Below are 18,136 nucleotides of genomic sequence, written 5' to 3' on the forward strand. Positions count from 1 at the left end.
GCAGGATCGCATCAGAACAGGACCTGTGGGTGCGGTCTGGACATCAGACCGTCCTACCCAGGTAATCCCACAGTTTGACCCCAGAGCTGCAGGATGGAGGAGACCATCAAGGTGTTTCAAAATAAAACCATTCAATGTGACCTGCATGAAAACGGTAAACTGCCAGATGGACGCACCTCCCAGCAGCAGCAGGAGGATTTTGGAGTGATGATCTGCAGCTTTCAATCCTCCATGTGAGAAAACAGAACACGCACACTTCTAATAACCCATCGCTGTGAGGTCGAAGTCTTTATGTGCAACATGAAAACCGTCCAAAACATTAAGTCAAACACTTCCTGTGTCCACTGAGTGTCTCTTCTTGGTCCTCTGGAGCTTCTCTGTGATTGTTAACAAACTGAAACTGCAAAAACACAAAACTAAAAGAGCTGAACTAACTGTGAGCGACTTATGACGCCACACTGAGTCAGGCCTCGTGTTTCTATAAGGGATGTATCAACTGTAGTACCACTGAATGACCACTAGATGGGAGAAAGACAGAAATGAAGCCGTGGCCTCTGTTCAGTCTGAGAATCAGCTGCTGCTGTAGATGATGGTGAAGTGAATGTGAGCTTCATCAGCTCTCGTACTCTGAGCTGTGTCCACTCCACTTAAAGTTGTAGGATTCAGTTAAAGTGGAAACGACACTCTTAAATGTGTAAAGGCTCATTTCCATCACTGAGCCCTGCTCTCAAAAACTGATGTAACTGTGAAGCTGGATTTAACAAATAAGAGCTTAAAGTTTTAAATAAGTTGCCATCTTGTGTTAGCACGGAGCATGGCATCATGTGGTTGGTTGAATAGCTTAAATAGATTATGTTAGCTAACTAGCGACAGGGTCAATAACTCAGAGGAAAATAAGCAGAGGTGGCAAAAGTACACACAACCTGTGCTTAAGCAGAAGTACAGATACTACTGTTAAACTGAACCTCGTGTTATATTAATATAATAACATCAGTAGATGGAATTACAAACTTCGTTTCAGTCTAAATTATTTTTCCAATAAAGATTCTCAGCTTTACTCAGGTAAGTTAAACATGAGCAGAGAAGGAAAATGTAAAAATATATCTGTCCTGTTTCTTACACTGAGGAGGCTGACTTTGCCCCGAAACAGGAAATGGGCAGAGAAGAGGTTGAAGTGCTGGAGGAACCTTTAAACCAATCACAGTGCAGCAAACTAACCTGCAGACGACTTTCATGCAGACTTTAAACAACACGGTCAGTCGGCCTCAGTTTGTTTAGCAGCAGGTTTCACAGTGTCAACAAACATAACGTAATTTAAACACGAGGACTTACATCAAAGCTTTAAATGAGCATCCTCCCCTTTAAATCTAAGCTCTTCTTCCTCTCCTTTCCTTCTTTCTTATCTTTCTCCAAATCCCATCAGATAAGTTGGCGTGTCTTAGAAAACTGAATCTGTCCTGATAACCTTCTCAGTCCTTGTGCAGAGCCTGGATAAGCTCCAGTTTAGCCTCCGTCTTCCTGTAGAGTCTCTTCTCCCAGCATCGTCTTTCTGAGCGTGCAATAAAACATCTTCTCTGGCTTCATCTCTTATTTTATAATAAATAATAATGCCCCGGCTAACGTGTCCTCCTGAGCCCACAGTGAGTCAGTGTGGGTGAGCTGTGGGCAGGACAAACCCACAGTTATCACCCACAGCGCCCCTGCAGTTTCACACATAAAGGCCTATAGGTTTAGTAAAATGTAGGTGAGATCACGTGGACTCACTGTGGGTTTGTCCTGCCCACAGCTCACCCACACTGACTCACTGTGGGCTTGTCCTGCCCACAGCTCACCCACACTGACTCACTGTGGGCTTCTTTTACTTCTTATTATCATCCAGTTCACTCTGGCGCATTTCACATATCTCCTGTCCAACACGAGCCACTGAGAGTTAAAAACACTCGTGTCTGGACACGAGACCCACTTTAGAGGTCCAGTAGAAGAGCTGGAGGTCACTGCTGGTCAGACGTGGTCTGCAGCTCTGTGTGCATCCAAAGAGAAGCCTCTGAACAGGCAGGTGATGTGAGCAGGTGAGGAGCTGCAGGAACTCAGAGGTGGCGACGCTGCCGTCATGTGACTGTGGTGCAGTTTGTTTATAGGCTAACAATCTCAGCTGTTACTTTAGTCGTACTTGTGTTTTCTTGACTGACTGAAGGAGCTTTGATAAACTCACACAGCAAGCGAAGGATTTCTAAACTGCAGCGTTTGCAGGTCAGTTTTAAGAAGGCCGTACTTGAACGTGATTGGCTCAGAGCTCAGACCTTTGCTCCTGTTACCCCTCCTTATACTGAGGCTTCCTAATGTGGTAACAGACGGCTGTGAAAGAGCTGAAGTGAAAGTCTGCAGCTCACACTGACCCTCGGTGCTCATCCAGACACCATGAAGACTGCACCTCTGCTCCCCGGTGAGTCACACACACCCACTCACCCACTCAGAGATCCCAGCTGCCACAGAGTCCAGCTCCAGGTGAAGGACGGACACTGAATCCTGTGAGTTTACTCCGTGTTGTCGAGGGAGAAAACAGGAAGTGGGCTCAGTTCTGTTCTGTGTAAATGCAGAAAATAATCCAATCAGAAATGTTTAATGTTCAGCAGCGGTCAGGGTCTCTGTAAAAGATGTGCTTGTTTTTTAAAGGTTCATTCTTAATATAGACAAAAAACAACAAAGGACACAATAAATATTACAAATGAGGAAAGAAAACCAGGAACTGGAATCTGGAAGGTTTTTGAAACTTTTAAAGTTTTTATATTTTGTCCCATTTAAACATATGAGGAAACTTACATGATGATCTAAGAGCTGAAAACAATTTGGCTGTGATGATTCAGCAGTACTTCAGGTGCTTTATAGTGAGGAATGTGGTCTTTTGTGATGGTCCAATCTTCTTCCTGATGTCACCGTGTGGACGTCTGCCACAGTCTGTTAGTGTCCACCTCTGAGGACGTGAGAAAAAGCTCAAGTCTGGATTTTCCTCCTGTTGCAGGTGTGTGTGTGCTGCTGCTGTCTGCACTGACTGTTTCTGCAGGTGAGTTGATGACGTGAAAACCATCAGTGAGACTCCAACAAGAACACAAACACATTTACTCTGTGTGTCCTCCAGTGTCTCTGTCTGTCAGTCCAAACCTTCAGCAGGTCTTCAGTGGATCCTCTCCAGTGTCTCTGAGCTGTGATGATGGATGGACGGTGAGGAGGACCAGAGGAAACCAGACCGATGAGTGTGGAGCGGCGGCAGACTTCGCTAGACTTGAGGAGTCGTTGTGTGTTCAGGACTTTGAAACAACCTTCACAGCGATTTACTGGTGTGAAACCAGCTCTGGGCAGAAGAGTGATGAAGTCACCATCAGTGTTTCAGGTAAAGTAAGTTGTTTCTTTTCTTCTTCTTTTTCACAGTTGCTCTGAACATTTAAGAGCATTACAGCATCACCTGTGACAGGTGAAGTACAACCATATATTTATATTATATAGATGCAGGTGCATTTAGCATATAAAGCACCTTGAATGTGTGAATAACAGCTTGATCCATAGTTCAACAATGTGGTGCTTATGTGGAGATGAGCGGTAAGAATTCAGCTTCAAATGACACGTTGTCTGAATTTTTCTTTCATATTGTTTTAATATATGTTTAAATTAATGTCTCAGATTTTTTTTGATATTGTTTTGGATATTTTAGGAAACACTGATATACTTAAAATACTTGTAATTAGGAGATACTTAAGTACTTAGAACTCACTGCTACACTAAACTAGATGGTGTTAAATCTGCTGCTCTGTGGTACAGAACAACCATCGACCTGCGGGGCTGAAAGCTCCTGCAGTTCCTCTAATGTCCACCAGAGGCTCCAGCAGGGCGTTAGCCCTCACAGGCTCTCATGTTAAAATATTGAATAAATAAATAAGTGAATCTAATTTTGCCCTTTATAACAATAAAACTGGAGAGAATGTTTGCAGAGGTGTAAAGTCACCTGTTTAAACCGTATTAAAGTTTCATCGGTGGGGGCGTGGCCTCTTTAAGTGACGGGCCTTTGACAGGCAGCTGTGGTTACTAGCAAAGTTACCTCTGGACCGTGTTTATGCTTTTGGACCAATAGGATGGCTGCTGGTTAGTTAATTGTAATAACAGACTGTCTCAGAGGTTTGTGCTGCACTTCAGTGAAATGCCAGTTTTAATTTGGACGATATGTAGCAATGATTAGCAAACATCAGTTTGGTCTATGGAAGCAGCTTAACAGCTACGCTAGCTAGCTGTTCTTCTCCCTCATAGCTAGAAGAAAATAACACTGAGTGATCGTTATAAAAGCAGAGGGTCAGACTGCAGTGGCCACACCATCATTCATAGTCTGTGATGATGAACGTTGATGAATTCAGTCCTATGATGTCATCATTTGACCTCCTGCATGCTGTCTCCAGAAGCTTCCTGTCTACATGTCTGTACTTTTGTCTCTGTCATCCAGAAAAAGGAGTGATCCTGGAGATCCCGGCACTTCCTGTGACAAAAGGAAGTAATCTCACTCTGCGTTGCAGGCTCAGCACTGGTGACACAGTGGCAGCTTACTTCTTCTACAGTGGACGTCGTCTTGTATCTGGACATACAGAGCACACCATCTCCAACGTGCAGCAGTCTAATGAGGGTTTCTACTGGTGTGCTACTGATCTGAGTGGATCATCTGCTCATAGCTACCTGAGGGTCAGAGGTCAGAACACTGACATCATTTACTGTCATCATAAATTGGGCCTCTTTTGTGTTTTTCTAATGTCCTCGATGGAGAGGAGGTGGAGCAAAGACAGAGAATCCATCACTCTGAGATTTGACTGTGGTTCTAATCACGATCAATAATGATGTAATAACTAGCGTGCTCCTCTTCAGCATCTGTTACTGATAGATGGAGATGAATGTGTGATGTTTGTGGTGTAGCCTCGCTGCACCGCTCACACTGAGCTGAACCCTGAGTGAATGAACTGAAGACGCCTCCTCATCTCTCCTGCAGATCCCCCGACGACCTCCGTCAGATCATCTGTCCATTCTCGTGAAACCATGTCCCCCTCTCTTCCCCCTCCTCCCACCAACTGTTCCTCACCTCCTCCTCCTCCTGCTCCTTCTTCTTGTGTGCCTGTGTTGAGACTCCTCTCCCATCTGCTGGCCTTTTGTATTTACTCCATCACCACCGGCCTGCTGCTGTCCATCTGCTTGGACCGGCTGGCCACCAGGCGCTCAGGTAGATACCTGCACACAGGTGCACCACTGCTGCTGTCCTGCTGCCAGCTCTGACTGTAAAATCACAAACGTCTGCGCTGCCTTAGTTAGGCTCACATACTAACCTTTATACACCCAAATAACAGCAGACAAGAACCAAAGGTAATAGCTTCTAGTGTCTGAAACTATTTTAAGAAGTTGGAACCTGATTGTGAGCGCTTCAACTGTGACCTGGTGCAGTAAAAGGTGTACACGCCTGATCTGTAGCTGCACAGACCTCCACCTGCACACTTTAAAGCAGAGATCTACAACGCCAGTCTTTGAGAGCTACTGTCCTGTAGCTTTAATGCAGAGAAACAGCTGAATCAAATGGTTGAATTACCTCTTCAGCGTGTCATCGAGTTAGGCAAAGGCCTGGTAACAAGCCATTCATTTGATTCAGGTGTGTTGGAACAAGGATGCATCTAAAAGCTGCAGGACGGTAGCTCTGAGGACTGGAGTTGGAGACCCCGAAGCTGGAAGACATGATGGAGACGAGGCTAAAAGAGTGCAGCTCTGAGGTCACCGTGGAGGATCAGCATCAGATTACAGAAGACATCCACGTGACTGTCACACAAACATGATGAAAACCTGCATCTTAACCTGAACCCAGTGTCCTGTATCATCGGTAATGAGTCACTACAGTTCACCCACAGCTGCCCACTGTGGGCCTGCCGTGGGCCAACGTGGACATACGATGGTGCCCGTGGTGCAGCATGTCTCCAGTGTATGTATATGTGTGGAGACTAACATTCACCCCGATGCTTTGCCCGCAGGAAACAGGCTTCCCGTCTCCGTGGAGATGACCCAGTGCATTGAACAAAACTACGAGGAGGTGGTTGACATCACGGCTGAGCGCGCGCTCTTCGAGGACTCTGAATGAGTCTGCTGCTCCGCTGACGTTTCATCACACGTGAGCAGAGGGAAGCTCCAGCTTCTCATTTCTCAGACTGCACATGTGATACTGGTTTCTTCCCGCTCCTCACCGTCACTTCCTGAAAGATTTGTTACTGAAACATGTCACAGACTGTGGACACGCCTTTGTTCAGGGTCCAGGGTTTTCTCCCTGCTCTCCGCTCGCTCTCCTGCTGACTCTTTGAACCCCATCTGTATCGGCTCACAGATGAACGTCTGATGTTGGAGGTTAAACTGCTGTAACAGTGAAGCCCGGAGAGGGTTTCCCACTTTTACTAATAACGTTTCAATCTGTATATGTTTAACTTTACACCTTGTAACAGTTTAATGTTGGAACTATTTTCTCTGTACTGTCTACATCCGCCAGCCATATAACAGCTGGAGGATGTTACAGCTCAGCTGATGGGGAAGCTTCCTGTGGTGTTGTCATGTTCTCGAGAGTCGTGCAGCCACAGGGTGGAAACTAAAACTCAAAACCAGCTGTGAAGAAAATATTCTCCTCACATGATATAAAATTAACTAAACTAAAACAACTGAAACAATATTGGAAAAAAATAAAATGATATATTAAAACTAGACTTTTGTTGAGTTTTTTTTTACAGAGTTATTCAGAGGAGGTTTAGTTTAGTTGAGCTTTGTCTTCATGCATTTTCTAAATCCCTAAATGCGCCCCAGACGAGTACCCTAATATTAGAGTTAGCCTGTTTTTATTAGTGGACACATATCAGCTGAATAACACAATCTGTTATTTAACACTTTTTTAACTTCGTCATGGTTTTTAACTGCTATTATGCGTGAAACAGGCCGGAGGGTGAACTGTAACCTAACCGACTCAGAGACAAGCGCAAACAATTTTAACTCTTCAAAGCTCACGTTACGACACAGTTATGATGTTGTTATTCTCTTCTAGCATCATTTTGATCTTCTTACATTCTCACAGTTCATCATGTTTCCAGCCCGAGTGTCTTACACGACGCACACTCCTGCAGTTCACTCTGTTCACTGTTACTACGGTGAAAACCCAGCAGAGCTTCAGTCTGACACTAGTTTTAAACCATCGCCGCCCACAATGAGAAACTTTAGTTTTCTATGTAATTTTATAAAATGCTCCATTTAAAGGAAACATTTACTGGATTGACAAACATTCAGTTTAACACATTTGAACACATTTTCATTAATTATTTAAACAAATAATTTAAAAAATCTACAGTTTAGTTTTTTTCTAAATGTTTGCTTCATGCTTTTTAGATGCACCTGACTCTGAGAGCTCACAGATAAACCACGTGCAGCACTTTATAATAAAGGTACACTATTAAACATTAGTGAGTATTAGCTTCCTTACTGAGTCTCTCATAAATACAGACATGTTGTTACTGTTACTGCTGCTGATAATCATGATCACAGTCATAACAACACATCTGTGTTTATAAAGGTAAACTAAGGAGCAGTAATGATATATAGAAGATTGATAAGACATGCACTAAGCTGTATTTATACACATTTATAAAAATGTACACAGAGTACTACTTTGTAAACAAACCATTTTTAACACTTGGTTTGTGTTTTTGTGTCTCGTCTGGCCAGAATCCTGAGCCGAGATCAGTAAATAAAGCTTGTTTCCTCTTATCCACTTCTCTGGGCAGTGTCTCAGTTTCACTATGGGTCAGTGTCACTTCTTCTTTGCTTCAGCATTAATGGTCATGTCTGATAACCTGCGTGTGTTTTCAGTTTGAGTGGTGTGTGAGGTGCACTCACAGCTCTAAATAAATGTGCACTGAGACCGGGATGTGTTGCACTTTAGCTTTATTGCTTTATAATAAATGCACAATAAAGAAAAGTTAAACTATGTAAAACACACGACTCAGCCCCACATCATTAATTAGCTTAATGAGTCTCCTTTGTGGGTACACAATAAATTCAGGTATAAAGTTTAAACTGCAGCATAGATCTGTATGTAATTACAACCACACACACGTCACAGTTATAAAACTACAACAGCCTATCCCACCTTTCCATGACCTTGATGATGTCATCGAGGTCATGGAAGGAACAGCTTTCATTGATGATGAATGTTCAAACTACAGAGATGGACGCCACCTCAACCTGCTCTGACCCGGATGTTTTTATGGAGGTCATATAAACAAGCTTTCTTCATTACACATGTTTGAAGTTTAAAGAAGATCAGTAAGGGTCAGAGTCACTGCAGCACAAAGATCTTCACACATGGAGACCTTGGAGGTTTATTACAGAGGCTCAGAGTCGGTGACAGCCGTGAACAGGAGCAAACATCTCAGGAGTTTGATGGACACTCCTGACATTTATCGTTAACCTCACATGTGTTGATATCAGTGAAAGAGTCACTTAAAAACATCCAGCTGTGAATGTTTCACTCCACCTTAGGGCTTCTTAGGGTGCTTCTTCTCTCTGAAGCTTTGCTCTGAGGAGTTTGCAGCTTTGAGCAGAGGAGACAAACCGGAGACAGTCTCAGCTCAGAGACCGGTTGTTGTGATTTGGTGCTATATAAATAAAATTGAACTGAACTGAAGTGACCACGCTGAACCACATGACCACAGCGGTTAATACAGAAAACACCAGCCTTTAAAGAAATGTGTGGTATCGGTCTGACATCTGCCCAGGTTCACTTTCAGTGTCAGAGTAAATGTGTGCTGTCGGACAGGGAACACAAGCTGAGATGTCTAAGGAGCTTGCAAAGAAAAGCGTCTGGACTTCTTTAAGTTACTTGAAGACGTTTCACCTTCATCCGAGAAGCTTCTTCAGTTCTAAGGTCAAATGGTGGAGAGTCCCAGATTTAAACCTAGTGGGAGTTTCCCCCCACAGAGGGACAAAAGGACCCCCTGATGATCCTCTAATCGCCTGAGCCAAGGTGTGGAACTGGGTGTGGGTCCCAATCAGCCACAGTTTCGGGTGAGTTCATTGTGAAACCTGGCCCCACCTTATCATGTGATTTCCTGAGGTCAGATGGCCCAGGATGTGAGTGGGCGTTAAGGCGTCTGGGAAGGGATCTCAAAACTGGATTATAGATGGCAGAGAGTTGGTGTCGTAAACCACCGCCTCTGTTCAAAGATGGTCGCTCACAGTGGACATAGATGCTTCTTTCACTCCTCTTTCAAACCATCTGTCCTCTCTGTCCAAAATGTGAACATTGGCATCCTCGAAAGAGTGACCTTTGACCTTTAGATGCAGATGGATGCTGAGTTTTGTCCTGTGGAGGTGGCTCTTCTGTGTTGTGCCATGCGCTTGTGAAGTGGCTGTTTGGTCTCTCCAATGTAGAGGTCTGGGCATTCCTCGCTGCTGTACAGCAAACACCACATTGTTAAGTCTGTGTTTTGGAGTTTTGTCTTTCGGGTGAACCAGTTTTTGTCTGAGTGTGTTGCTGGGTCTGAAGTACACCGGGATGTCATGCTTGGAGAAAACTCTCCTGAGTTTCTCTGATACACCGGCTACATAGGGGATGACAATGTTGTTGCGTCTTTCTTATCCTCCCTCGCTGGTGTCTGATCTTCTTTTCTGTGCCTCTTTGCTGACTTTAAAAACGCCCATTTAGGATAGCCGCACGTTTTGAGTGCTTCCTTTACATGTGTGTGTTCCTTCTTTTTCCCTTCAGGCTTAGAGGGAACATGTTCTGCCCGGTGGTGTAGGGTCCTAATTACTCCAAGTTTGTGTTCCAGAGGGTGATGGGAGTCAAACTCCTTTGACTACGATGACCTGGATGACTGAGAACCTTCACAGAGAAGCTGAGATGATTTCTCAGCAGATTGTGACAGAGAGCTTCTAGTTTGTGTCACTCATCTTCCCATCATGCACTGCTTCTCAATGACCTCTGTGATGTGTTTACTGAACTTTGACAAAGTTAGTTTTCTCTGTCTAAGGATGTAGACACCACTGTGGTGGGGTTGGGGGTGTTTCAGGGTCAGACTGAGGTCTGTGGTTGTCAGTGGCTCTTCTTTCATCTCAGTGGGGCCTCGATGTTGACTTCAGATTCTCTCTCATCTGCAAAACCAAACATATCAGACACTCGGTTCCTTTCCTGTGACTGTGGGCTCTGTATCTCACAGAACTTTAAAGCACGTTAAACCCTTATTTGCACAAGTAAATACACACACAGGGCCACTTTATTAGGTACACAGGTGTGCCTAATAAAGTGCCCCTGAGTGTGTGCGCTGTGACATGTCACTGTGACAATAAAACATCAGACGGCTCCCCCTGCTGGAGACACTTGAGATGGAGACGTCGCGTAGAGGTATTCTCAAGGCCACTTTATTAGGTACACCATGCTGGTGCCCTGTTCCCTTGTTTGTTAATGACACAGATTCATCACAGTGCTGGAAACATCCTCAGAGGTTTGGGTCCATGCTAATGTGATGTCATCACACACAGGCTGCACATTTATGATGTCACTCTACCAAAGATGCTCTGCTGGACTGAGATCTGTGACTGTGGAGGCGTCTGAGTGCAGTGAACTCATCGCCACGTCTGATCTGAGCTTTGTTTTCCTGCTGGAAGCATCACAGGATGGTACACTGAGGTCATTATGGGATGGACACGGTCAGCAGCGCCGTCACATCACCACGTGCAGGAGTTCATGCAGCGTTAGCTGTTAGCCAGCAGTCTTGGAAGGTGAGACGTTATCAGCCAGTGTGAGCTCAGAGCTACAATCCCAACATCCACACCCACAGCATATTCAGAATATGCTGTGTAATCCCCCAGACTACTGAGGATTCGTTTCTTCTACGCCCTCCACCCAAACCTGACTCACACATCAGACAGAGACAGATGATGGAGTTTATTTCTTTTCTCTTCAGCAGCATTTTACAAAAACATTTTGTTCTTTTTCGTCGTGCACTTCATTAGCTACATGTATATTAAAGTGTTAGTTGTCTTATATTTTGTGCAGTTTTACAGACACAGCCAACACTAAAGCCTCACACATGTAGGAGCCGTGCAGACATGAGGTCCAAACATCAACTAAACAGCACCCAGATCACAGCTGAGACCTGAACAGCAAGGCATTATGGGTAAGTACAATATAAAATGCACATCATGAGTGTTGTTTGTGCTAATGTGGTAACAAATCAAACAGCTGATGCTGCATGAGTGCGCTGAGCTACAGTCACTGCAGGGTTCAGCTGCGTGAGCAGAAAACATCCTCACAGAATGTGGAGGAGCTCAGCATCGTTCCCTCTTCATCCCATTACTGGTGTTTTCTCTCTGATCCACAGACCAGTCAGATCCATGATCACAGACCAGTCAGATCCATGATCACAGACCAGTCAGATTAAGCTGACTGTTGGTCCATCAGAGGACTCATTTCAATACCCTTGTTGTCCTCGGCTTGATCCTGGACCTGATCTCTCCCTGCAGAGGAAACACAGGAAGTCACAAAAAACACTCGGAGCTAAACTAACACTTTGATGTTTTAATTGCTACATGCTGACCTTTGACCCTGAAGCATCACAGACTAAAACGGTGTACTGAAATCTTTGGCTTCTATAAGCTGTGTGTGTCTGACTTAGTGAAACTATGTAGCATCATTGTGACGTCGTAGGGCATAAAAACAAAAAGTGTTGCACAGCTCTCTCGATGCTAAAGTTAACTAAACTGCTGACAAACAGACAGAACTGATACAAAGACAGGACAGTACATTAGACACATTCACACCGATTACAACCTTTAACTGTGAGCCACACCCTCTTGTATCTCCAGGCCTCCTTGCTGTTGACCTCACAGGCGTATCTCCCAGTATCCTTCACTGTGGGCTGTCTCAGGGTCAGACTGAGGTCTCCAGCGGTCAGCAGGTCAGCGTTCATCTCAGTGCGACCTCTGTAATGGTCGTCCTGTTTGTCGGGCCGGTCAGAGCCGTTCTCATACACGTAGACCTTCATGTATTCGGGTTCGTGGCGTTTCCACTCCACATCACTGTCTCCGGGCAGGTTTTCTGTGGTTTTGAAGGGCAGCAGGACAGACTCCGCCCCCTCCACCACCTCCACCTGACACTCTGAGAGGACGACAACACAACATGAGCTGTACGAAGACACAGCATTCATGTTTGTCAATTCATTTTAATTTATGCAGCATTTGAAACACATGTTCATCACATCAAAGCCTCAGCAGCAACATCATCAGGTTCATCTCGATGCTGGTCCCAGCTGCTCTGTTGGATTGATCAAGTCAGTCATTGAAGACAAGCAGCCTGAAGATGTCTGATCAGTGAAATGCAGTTACATTGTTACTAAAAAGCCAGAATGTTTGCAGTTATATCAGTCTAACTAAAACTGCATTGAAGTCACAAACATACTCATTAAAGAGGTCTGTCCAACACCAGGTTTGCTACAATCTTTATCGTTTTTCTTCACACAAACACACTGAATTGTTCTATAAGGAGGGTTGATTTTATAACTGTATAAAGATTTGGACATCAGCAGAAATGCAGCACAAACATGGCTGAAAAAGCCCTGCTGTATACACATTAGGGCTGCACGATTTTTTGGCTTAGAATTGAGATCACGACTCTCTCACGATTTTCTTTTCCAGTATAAATATTTATTGCACTTATTAACTGCACATCAACTTCGTAACAGTTGAGACTGAACATAAAAACAACAAATGTCTCACATTTTGCAGCAAAATGTTGTACTGCTTGAAATTCCGTCTCCACCGTTGCTCGACGCTGCGTGTATAGAGCAGGTAGTGCAACAATAGAAAAATAGTTGCGGGACGGCACTGTGTAGCGTTTGTCTAGGGTGTTGATCGTTCTCCTAAATCCCTCGTTTTGCACAGTGTTGATGGAGCCATATCTTTGGTCAGGTGATAAGTAACAGCCTCCGTAATTTCTTTGTGCCTGCGGGAGTTCGACGGGTTTAGGGAAGCGCTGTATAAGGTTCCCGTTATTGATGTTTGGGTGGTTGACCGGGACGGATTTTCTCCTGTCACTTCCTCGTCATCCCTGACGTGCTGACGTTGTTTTTCCCTGCTAATTTTAGCAGCCAGCTGCTGTATCACGTGGTATAAGGCTCCGCCCATTTGTTGAGCAGGAAGAGTGAGCGCTTGTTTTCATGCAGATTACGTCCCGGATCAAAATGCGGTACAATCGTCGTCTTTTTTTTTTTTTTTTTTAAATCGTTGTCATTTGGAAATGAGATCGCACGTAAGTATGACTCGAGATCGCGATTTTCTAACGATTAATCGTGCAGCTCTAATATACATGGAAGTGTAATTACGTCTTTCACTCTAAACAATGAATAATCCTGACAAATAGAAATGATATTGTTATAGAGTTGTTTTTAAATCCTGGTGCCTCACTTGGCCTTTATATAACTAACCGTCATTATTTATGTACTGATTTGTTTCTAATTGCTTTCACAGTGTACACTACACATGTTTAAGATTCAGAGTAGAGTGCAGGAGCATCCAGTATCAGCTGTTCCTGCTTTCCTCTCGTATCAGCAGCAGTCTCTCGTTTCCATCACTGATAAAACTCATCAGACAAATGACAGAAAACAGCATCGTGTTCCTCACAGACTCACTGCTGTTTCTCTGAGAACATGTAAAGGTTCCCCTGAACTCATTCAAACCTGCACTGTAACATCCCATCAAAGACAAAGTCCACTACTGCTCATATTTCTAACAGTGAGCAAACAGGAAGTGAAGTCCCTCCTCTGACAGGAAGAACAAAGTTGGCGTCTGTGTTTGTCAGTATAACAGAGCTGCTGCAGAGTGAGGACGGTTGTTTGGAAAGCCTCTGTAGTGTGTGACAGTCAAAGACTCGCACTGTGAGAAAATACCTGTCAATGATAACATCCAAACCTCTGTATCTGCAGCACTGACCTCTGATTTTCAGCTCCACCTGTTTCTCCATCAGTTCTTTCCCCTCCGCGCTGTAGACGGTGCAGGTGTAGGTGTCCCTGTCGGTGTTTGTGGGGTGTTTCAGGGTCACACCGAGGTCTCCAGTCCTCAGCGGCTCTTTCTTCATCTCTGTTCGGTTCCTGTAACGTCTGTGCTGTTTTTCAGAGTCTTTCGCACATATGTGGACCTTCCTCTCATTTCTGTCCTTCCACACCACTCTAGCACCATCGGGCAGGGGCTGAACTGTGCTTCTGCAGGTCAGCACAACCGACTCGTCACCTGGTTCTGCTGTGACCTGAACGACTGAGAGGAGAACGAAGCACAAGTGAGATTATTAACAATCTAAAGTGCTGTATGTCATCATGAGTTTTAATGAGTGAACGAATGATGTTCGTGGAGTGGTCCAATAACACACGTACCTTCTTTGTTCTTTAACGTTTTATATCTAAAATACATGAGGACACCAAAGCCAACAGCCAGGAGAACCACAGGAACCAGGACACCCGAGAGAACTTTGGGCCAGACTGGAGGAGGAGTGGGACCAGGAGGAGGACGTTCTGTCCACACAAACACAAACAACCTGAGATCACCCAACAGATTCTCAGAGTATGACCTCTGACCTCTATCGACAGCACTGACCTGCCACCCTCAGTTGCAAATGGGTCTTGCTCTGATCTTGTCCGTATCTTCGGGTGGTGCAGGTGTAGGTGCCGGTGTCATTGACCGTGGGCTTCCTCAGAGTGAGGCTGAGGTCTCCGGTCTGCAGAGCGTCGGCTCTCATCGATGTTCGGTTGAAGTAAACAACGTTCTGTTTCGTGAGATCATCGCCGCTCTGCAGACGCAGATGGACTGTTGGGATGCTGAGGTCCTTGCGGTCCCAAACCACTGCTGTGGCGTCCCGGTAAACATCCTCTGGTACCTGACAGGGCAGCATGACAGACTCCGCCCCCTCATACACCTCCAACCCAAGGCATGCTTGAAAACTGAGAGGACAAACAGGAAACAGGTGAGAGCTGTGATGTTTTTAAGGCCCGTGAGACAGAGAATGACTTCAAACACTTTACTAATGTGAAGATGTGAGCACAAGTGACCGATCGAGCTCAGCAGGCAAAACCAAAAGAACCAGAGCAGGAAAAACTGGGAATAAACGTGATCCACCAACCATCACCCAGACTTCTTTTATTGCACAAGGTCTTAAATGCTGTTTAGTCTTTTTTTAGCTGTTTATCTCTAAAATCAATGACTTCATGTTCACCAAGTTTCAAAGTTGTTTCTATTCAAGGGTTCCTCTGGCCGGCTGAATAACTACAGCCAAATAAAAAAAACAACCCAGGAACTTACAAAGACCGAGCCCAGTCTTCATGCTGCTGCTTCCTGGAGGTTTCTGTGCCTTAAAAACCCTGAAAAAAAAAAAAACCCTGACAGCTGCATGCAGCTACAAATAAACAGGCGGCCCTAAGAGACCCAGCACCATGCAAAGCCATGGAGTCCTTTGAATTTTCCAAGTAAAGTGCACATGTAATGTTTTTCTTTCTCATTTTAGTCACTGTTAGCAGCTTTTTCAAACTGACCCACAGAAATGGGTCAAACAACTCAAGCAAGCTGAAAAAAGTGTAGGAGCTTTGGCTCGGTGCACCCTTTTTACTCATCAGCCATAAAAGACTGACGGTCCAGTCGTAGGATTCCCAAACTGATACCATGGTGCAGCTTCATCTTGGATCAGTTTGAATATCAGGGACCATCATTGACCATCCCAAGGTCAGAGGTCACCTTAGGATTTCCCCAAATTTAGGAACCGAATACAAAGTAAGAAGTACTGTGGCTAGGATCAGGATCAGAGAGCACACAGCACAGTGGGAAGACACGACAACAAGATAACATAACATACTGGACCAGGGACTTTCAAAATAAAACAGGAAACACAGCTCAGAGACTTCAGGCATATAAACCTGACACTGGAAAAGGCGAACAACCACAGAGACAAAGCGCAGAGCGAGAGGAGACGCGATGGGGACAGAGAGAGGACGGACTTCCACAGGAGACGCTGAGGACAAAGAGACAGGAAACAGGAAACAGGAAACATCGAGCCGGAGACAACAGCACAAGGGTGGAGCTCCAGTCATCATGAATCCAGGACAAACCTCACAACACAAAGACACAAAGACACACCGCTGTATCTAACAAAGTGTACTTTAGAAAGGCTGATGCTAATAATAACCTCAGAGCTGATATTGATCATGAGAGCAGGGACGGTGTGTTGTTAGGCTTTACAACAGAGAAACATCTGTTATCACCTTACGCCCCGCCCCTTTACCCACACATGCCACAGCAGCCACAGACACGAACAACCTGTTTCACCAGGAAACACGTTTCCTCATCACAGCCTCACGTCACTAATGAAGACACAGCAACCGTTTGTAAAAACTTTATTAGAAACAGCCAAACCGCACATGCTGCTAGCTAACGACATGCTACATCCATCAATGAAGCCTCCCCGCATAAAGCCTTCATGCCGCACAGGGAGCTACGGACGGCACAAATCACTGCACCGCGGTCTGTAACCCGTCTGTACCCCACTGTGTGTGTCAGGAGGCTCCTGCACAGACACGACAGGCCAGTCTGTGGGCGGCTGTGTGTGCTGCCGTGGGTCGGTTAGCTAGAGCGGTCCGTGTTTTCCTGTCGGCTTTCTCACTTTTGAACTTTTTAGTTACGCCGGTCTTCGCGCGCGCGCGCCTGTGTGTGCGCGCGTCCATTCAAAGAGGATAAGAGTGGGTTTCTTACCGTGGGGCTTCTTTATCCTCCACGAAGACTCCCGTAAACACAGAAAAGCACAGCAAAACACCGACAGCTCTCATAGCGGTGCTTTGTCACGCAGCGCCCACTGTGACGTGGTTTACTTTCGGTTTCAGGGGAGTTCCCGGGGATCATGCGTGAATTCCCGGGAATGTGAATGTGCCTGGGGCAGGAGTTACAGGTATGCAGGGTGGAGGAAAGGTGGGGCTGATTTAGACTGTGGAGGACTTCTGTGGTGGATTCATTTTCATAAAGTGGAAACAAAATAAAAGATATAATCACACTGAAGCAGCTCACACGTAAAGCACACGAGTGATAATATTGTCTCAGATATGAGGGAGTAGAAGCAGGAAGTACCAGAGCATGTAATCCCTCAGAGTCAGTGGACTGAGTTATCCTGTGCGTGGGTTAGTACATCACATAGTTTATGTAGAGCAGGGGTGTTGAAGCTGAGACAAATAAACCTGACAAATTAAAATCCCTCAAATAACGGAGCTTCAGGAGAAACAAAGAGAAGAAGAGGAGCAGAGTGAAGGATGAAGGTCGTCCATCGGACCGAGTGTGTCCTCAGCTTCCTGTTCAGAGACAAACATCACTGATGTCAGCTCTTAGCTGTTCACCTCTGACCTTTATTAATACCTCACACACCTGTAACACTGATCAATGCACAACACCTGGATCAGCTGACTGCTCTGAAACAGAAAGTGAAGAAAGACAAGAAGCTGCAGAAACAGACGGTCAGAGTGGTCACAGCCAGGCTGGTCCTGGATCAGATTCTGTCGGCGTGCTCCACATAAACCCGTCTGCACGTGTTTCCAGGCGGATTTAGCTCTGCTGATGGGGGACGACGGCGCCGACGCCAAACACAAGCACTTCAACTACGATAAGATCATGGAGCAGCAGAACCTGAGGAAGAAGAAGAGGAAGAAGCTGATGAAGAAAGAGGAGGAGACCTTCAGGTGACCTCCACTCTGGTGAGCAGTGAACATCTGATCTCACATAATCCAGTGATCCAGCGTTCGTTTCTGGTTCACTGTTAGCCCACAATAGAGTAGAATAGAGTAATCTTTATTGTTTTCATACAGCAACAACAAATATTATACTCTCCTTTTACAAATAGGAAAAAAAGACCTTATTACACTTTATTATCATTATTATTATTATCACTGCAAGTTATCCTACTGCATGTGACATGTGGAGCCAGCTGGTTCTGATTGGTTCTGATTTGTCCGTACGCAACAGGATCATTTTATGTGACATCCTCTGGTGATTGATAAGCAAACGGGTTTTCCTTTTTTTT

The 18,136-nt window shown here is 45.1% G+C and overlaps 2 protein-coding genes across 2 annotated transcripts; one reads left to right on the top strand and one right to left on the bottom strand.

The window, feature by feature from the left end:
- The first annotated feature begins 209 nt into the window (after nucleotides 1-209).
- On the top strand, nucleotides 210-6,756 carry LOC146520992 (uncharacterized). Its single transcript, XM_085154519.1, has 6 exons — nucleotides 210-2,443; nucleotides 3,020-3,061; nucleotides 3,137-3,388; nucleotides 4,487-4,726; nucleotides 5,021-5,248; nucleotides 6,042-6,756. The coding sequence occupies exons 1-6, from the start codon at nucleotides 2,419-2,421 to the stop codon at nucleotides 6,146-6,148; spliced, it is 894 nt and encodes a 297-aa protein (XP_085010645.1). The 5' UTR covers nucleotides 210-2,418; the 3' UTR covers nucleotides 6,149-6,756.
- Nucleotides 6,757-10,969: 4,213 nt separating this feature from the next.
- Nucleotides 10,970-16,975, bottom strand: LOC146520993 (uncharacterized). The gene is made up of 6 exons (XM_085154465.1): nucleotides 16,825-16,975; nucleotides 14,683-15,026; nucleotides 14,463-14,600; nucleotides 14,026-14,346; nucleotides 11,870-12,196; nucleotides 10,970-11,556 (listed from the first exon to the last, which is right to left on the bottom strand). The coding sequence occupies exons 1-6, from the start codon at nucleotides 16,896-16,898 to the stop codon at nucleotides 11,477-11,479; spliced, it is 1,284 nt and encodes a 427-aa protein (XP_085010591.1). The 5' UTR covers nucleotides 16,899-16,975; the 3' UTR covers nucleotides 10,970-11,476.
- Nucleotides 16,976-18,136: the final 1,161 nt, after the last annotated feature.

This window comes from Neolamprologus multifasciatus, chromosome 3 (genome assembly GCF_963576455.1).
Source record: "Neolamprologus multifasciatus chromosome 3, fNeoMul1.2, whole genome shotgun sequence".
In the NCBI taxonomy this organism is placed as follows: domain Eukaryota; kingdom Metazoa; phylum Chordata; class Actinopteri; order Cichliformes; family Cichlidae; genus Neolamprologus; species Neolamprologus multifasciatus.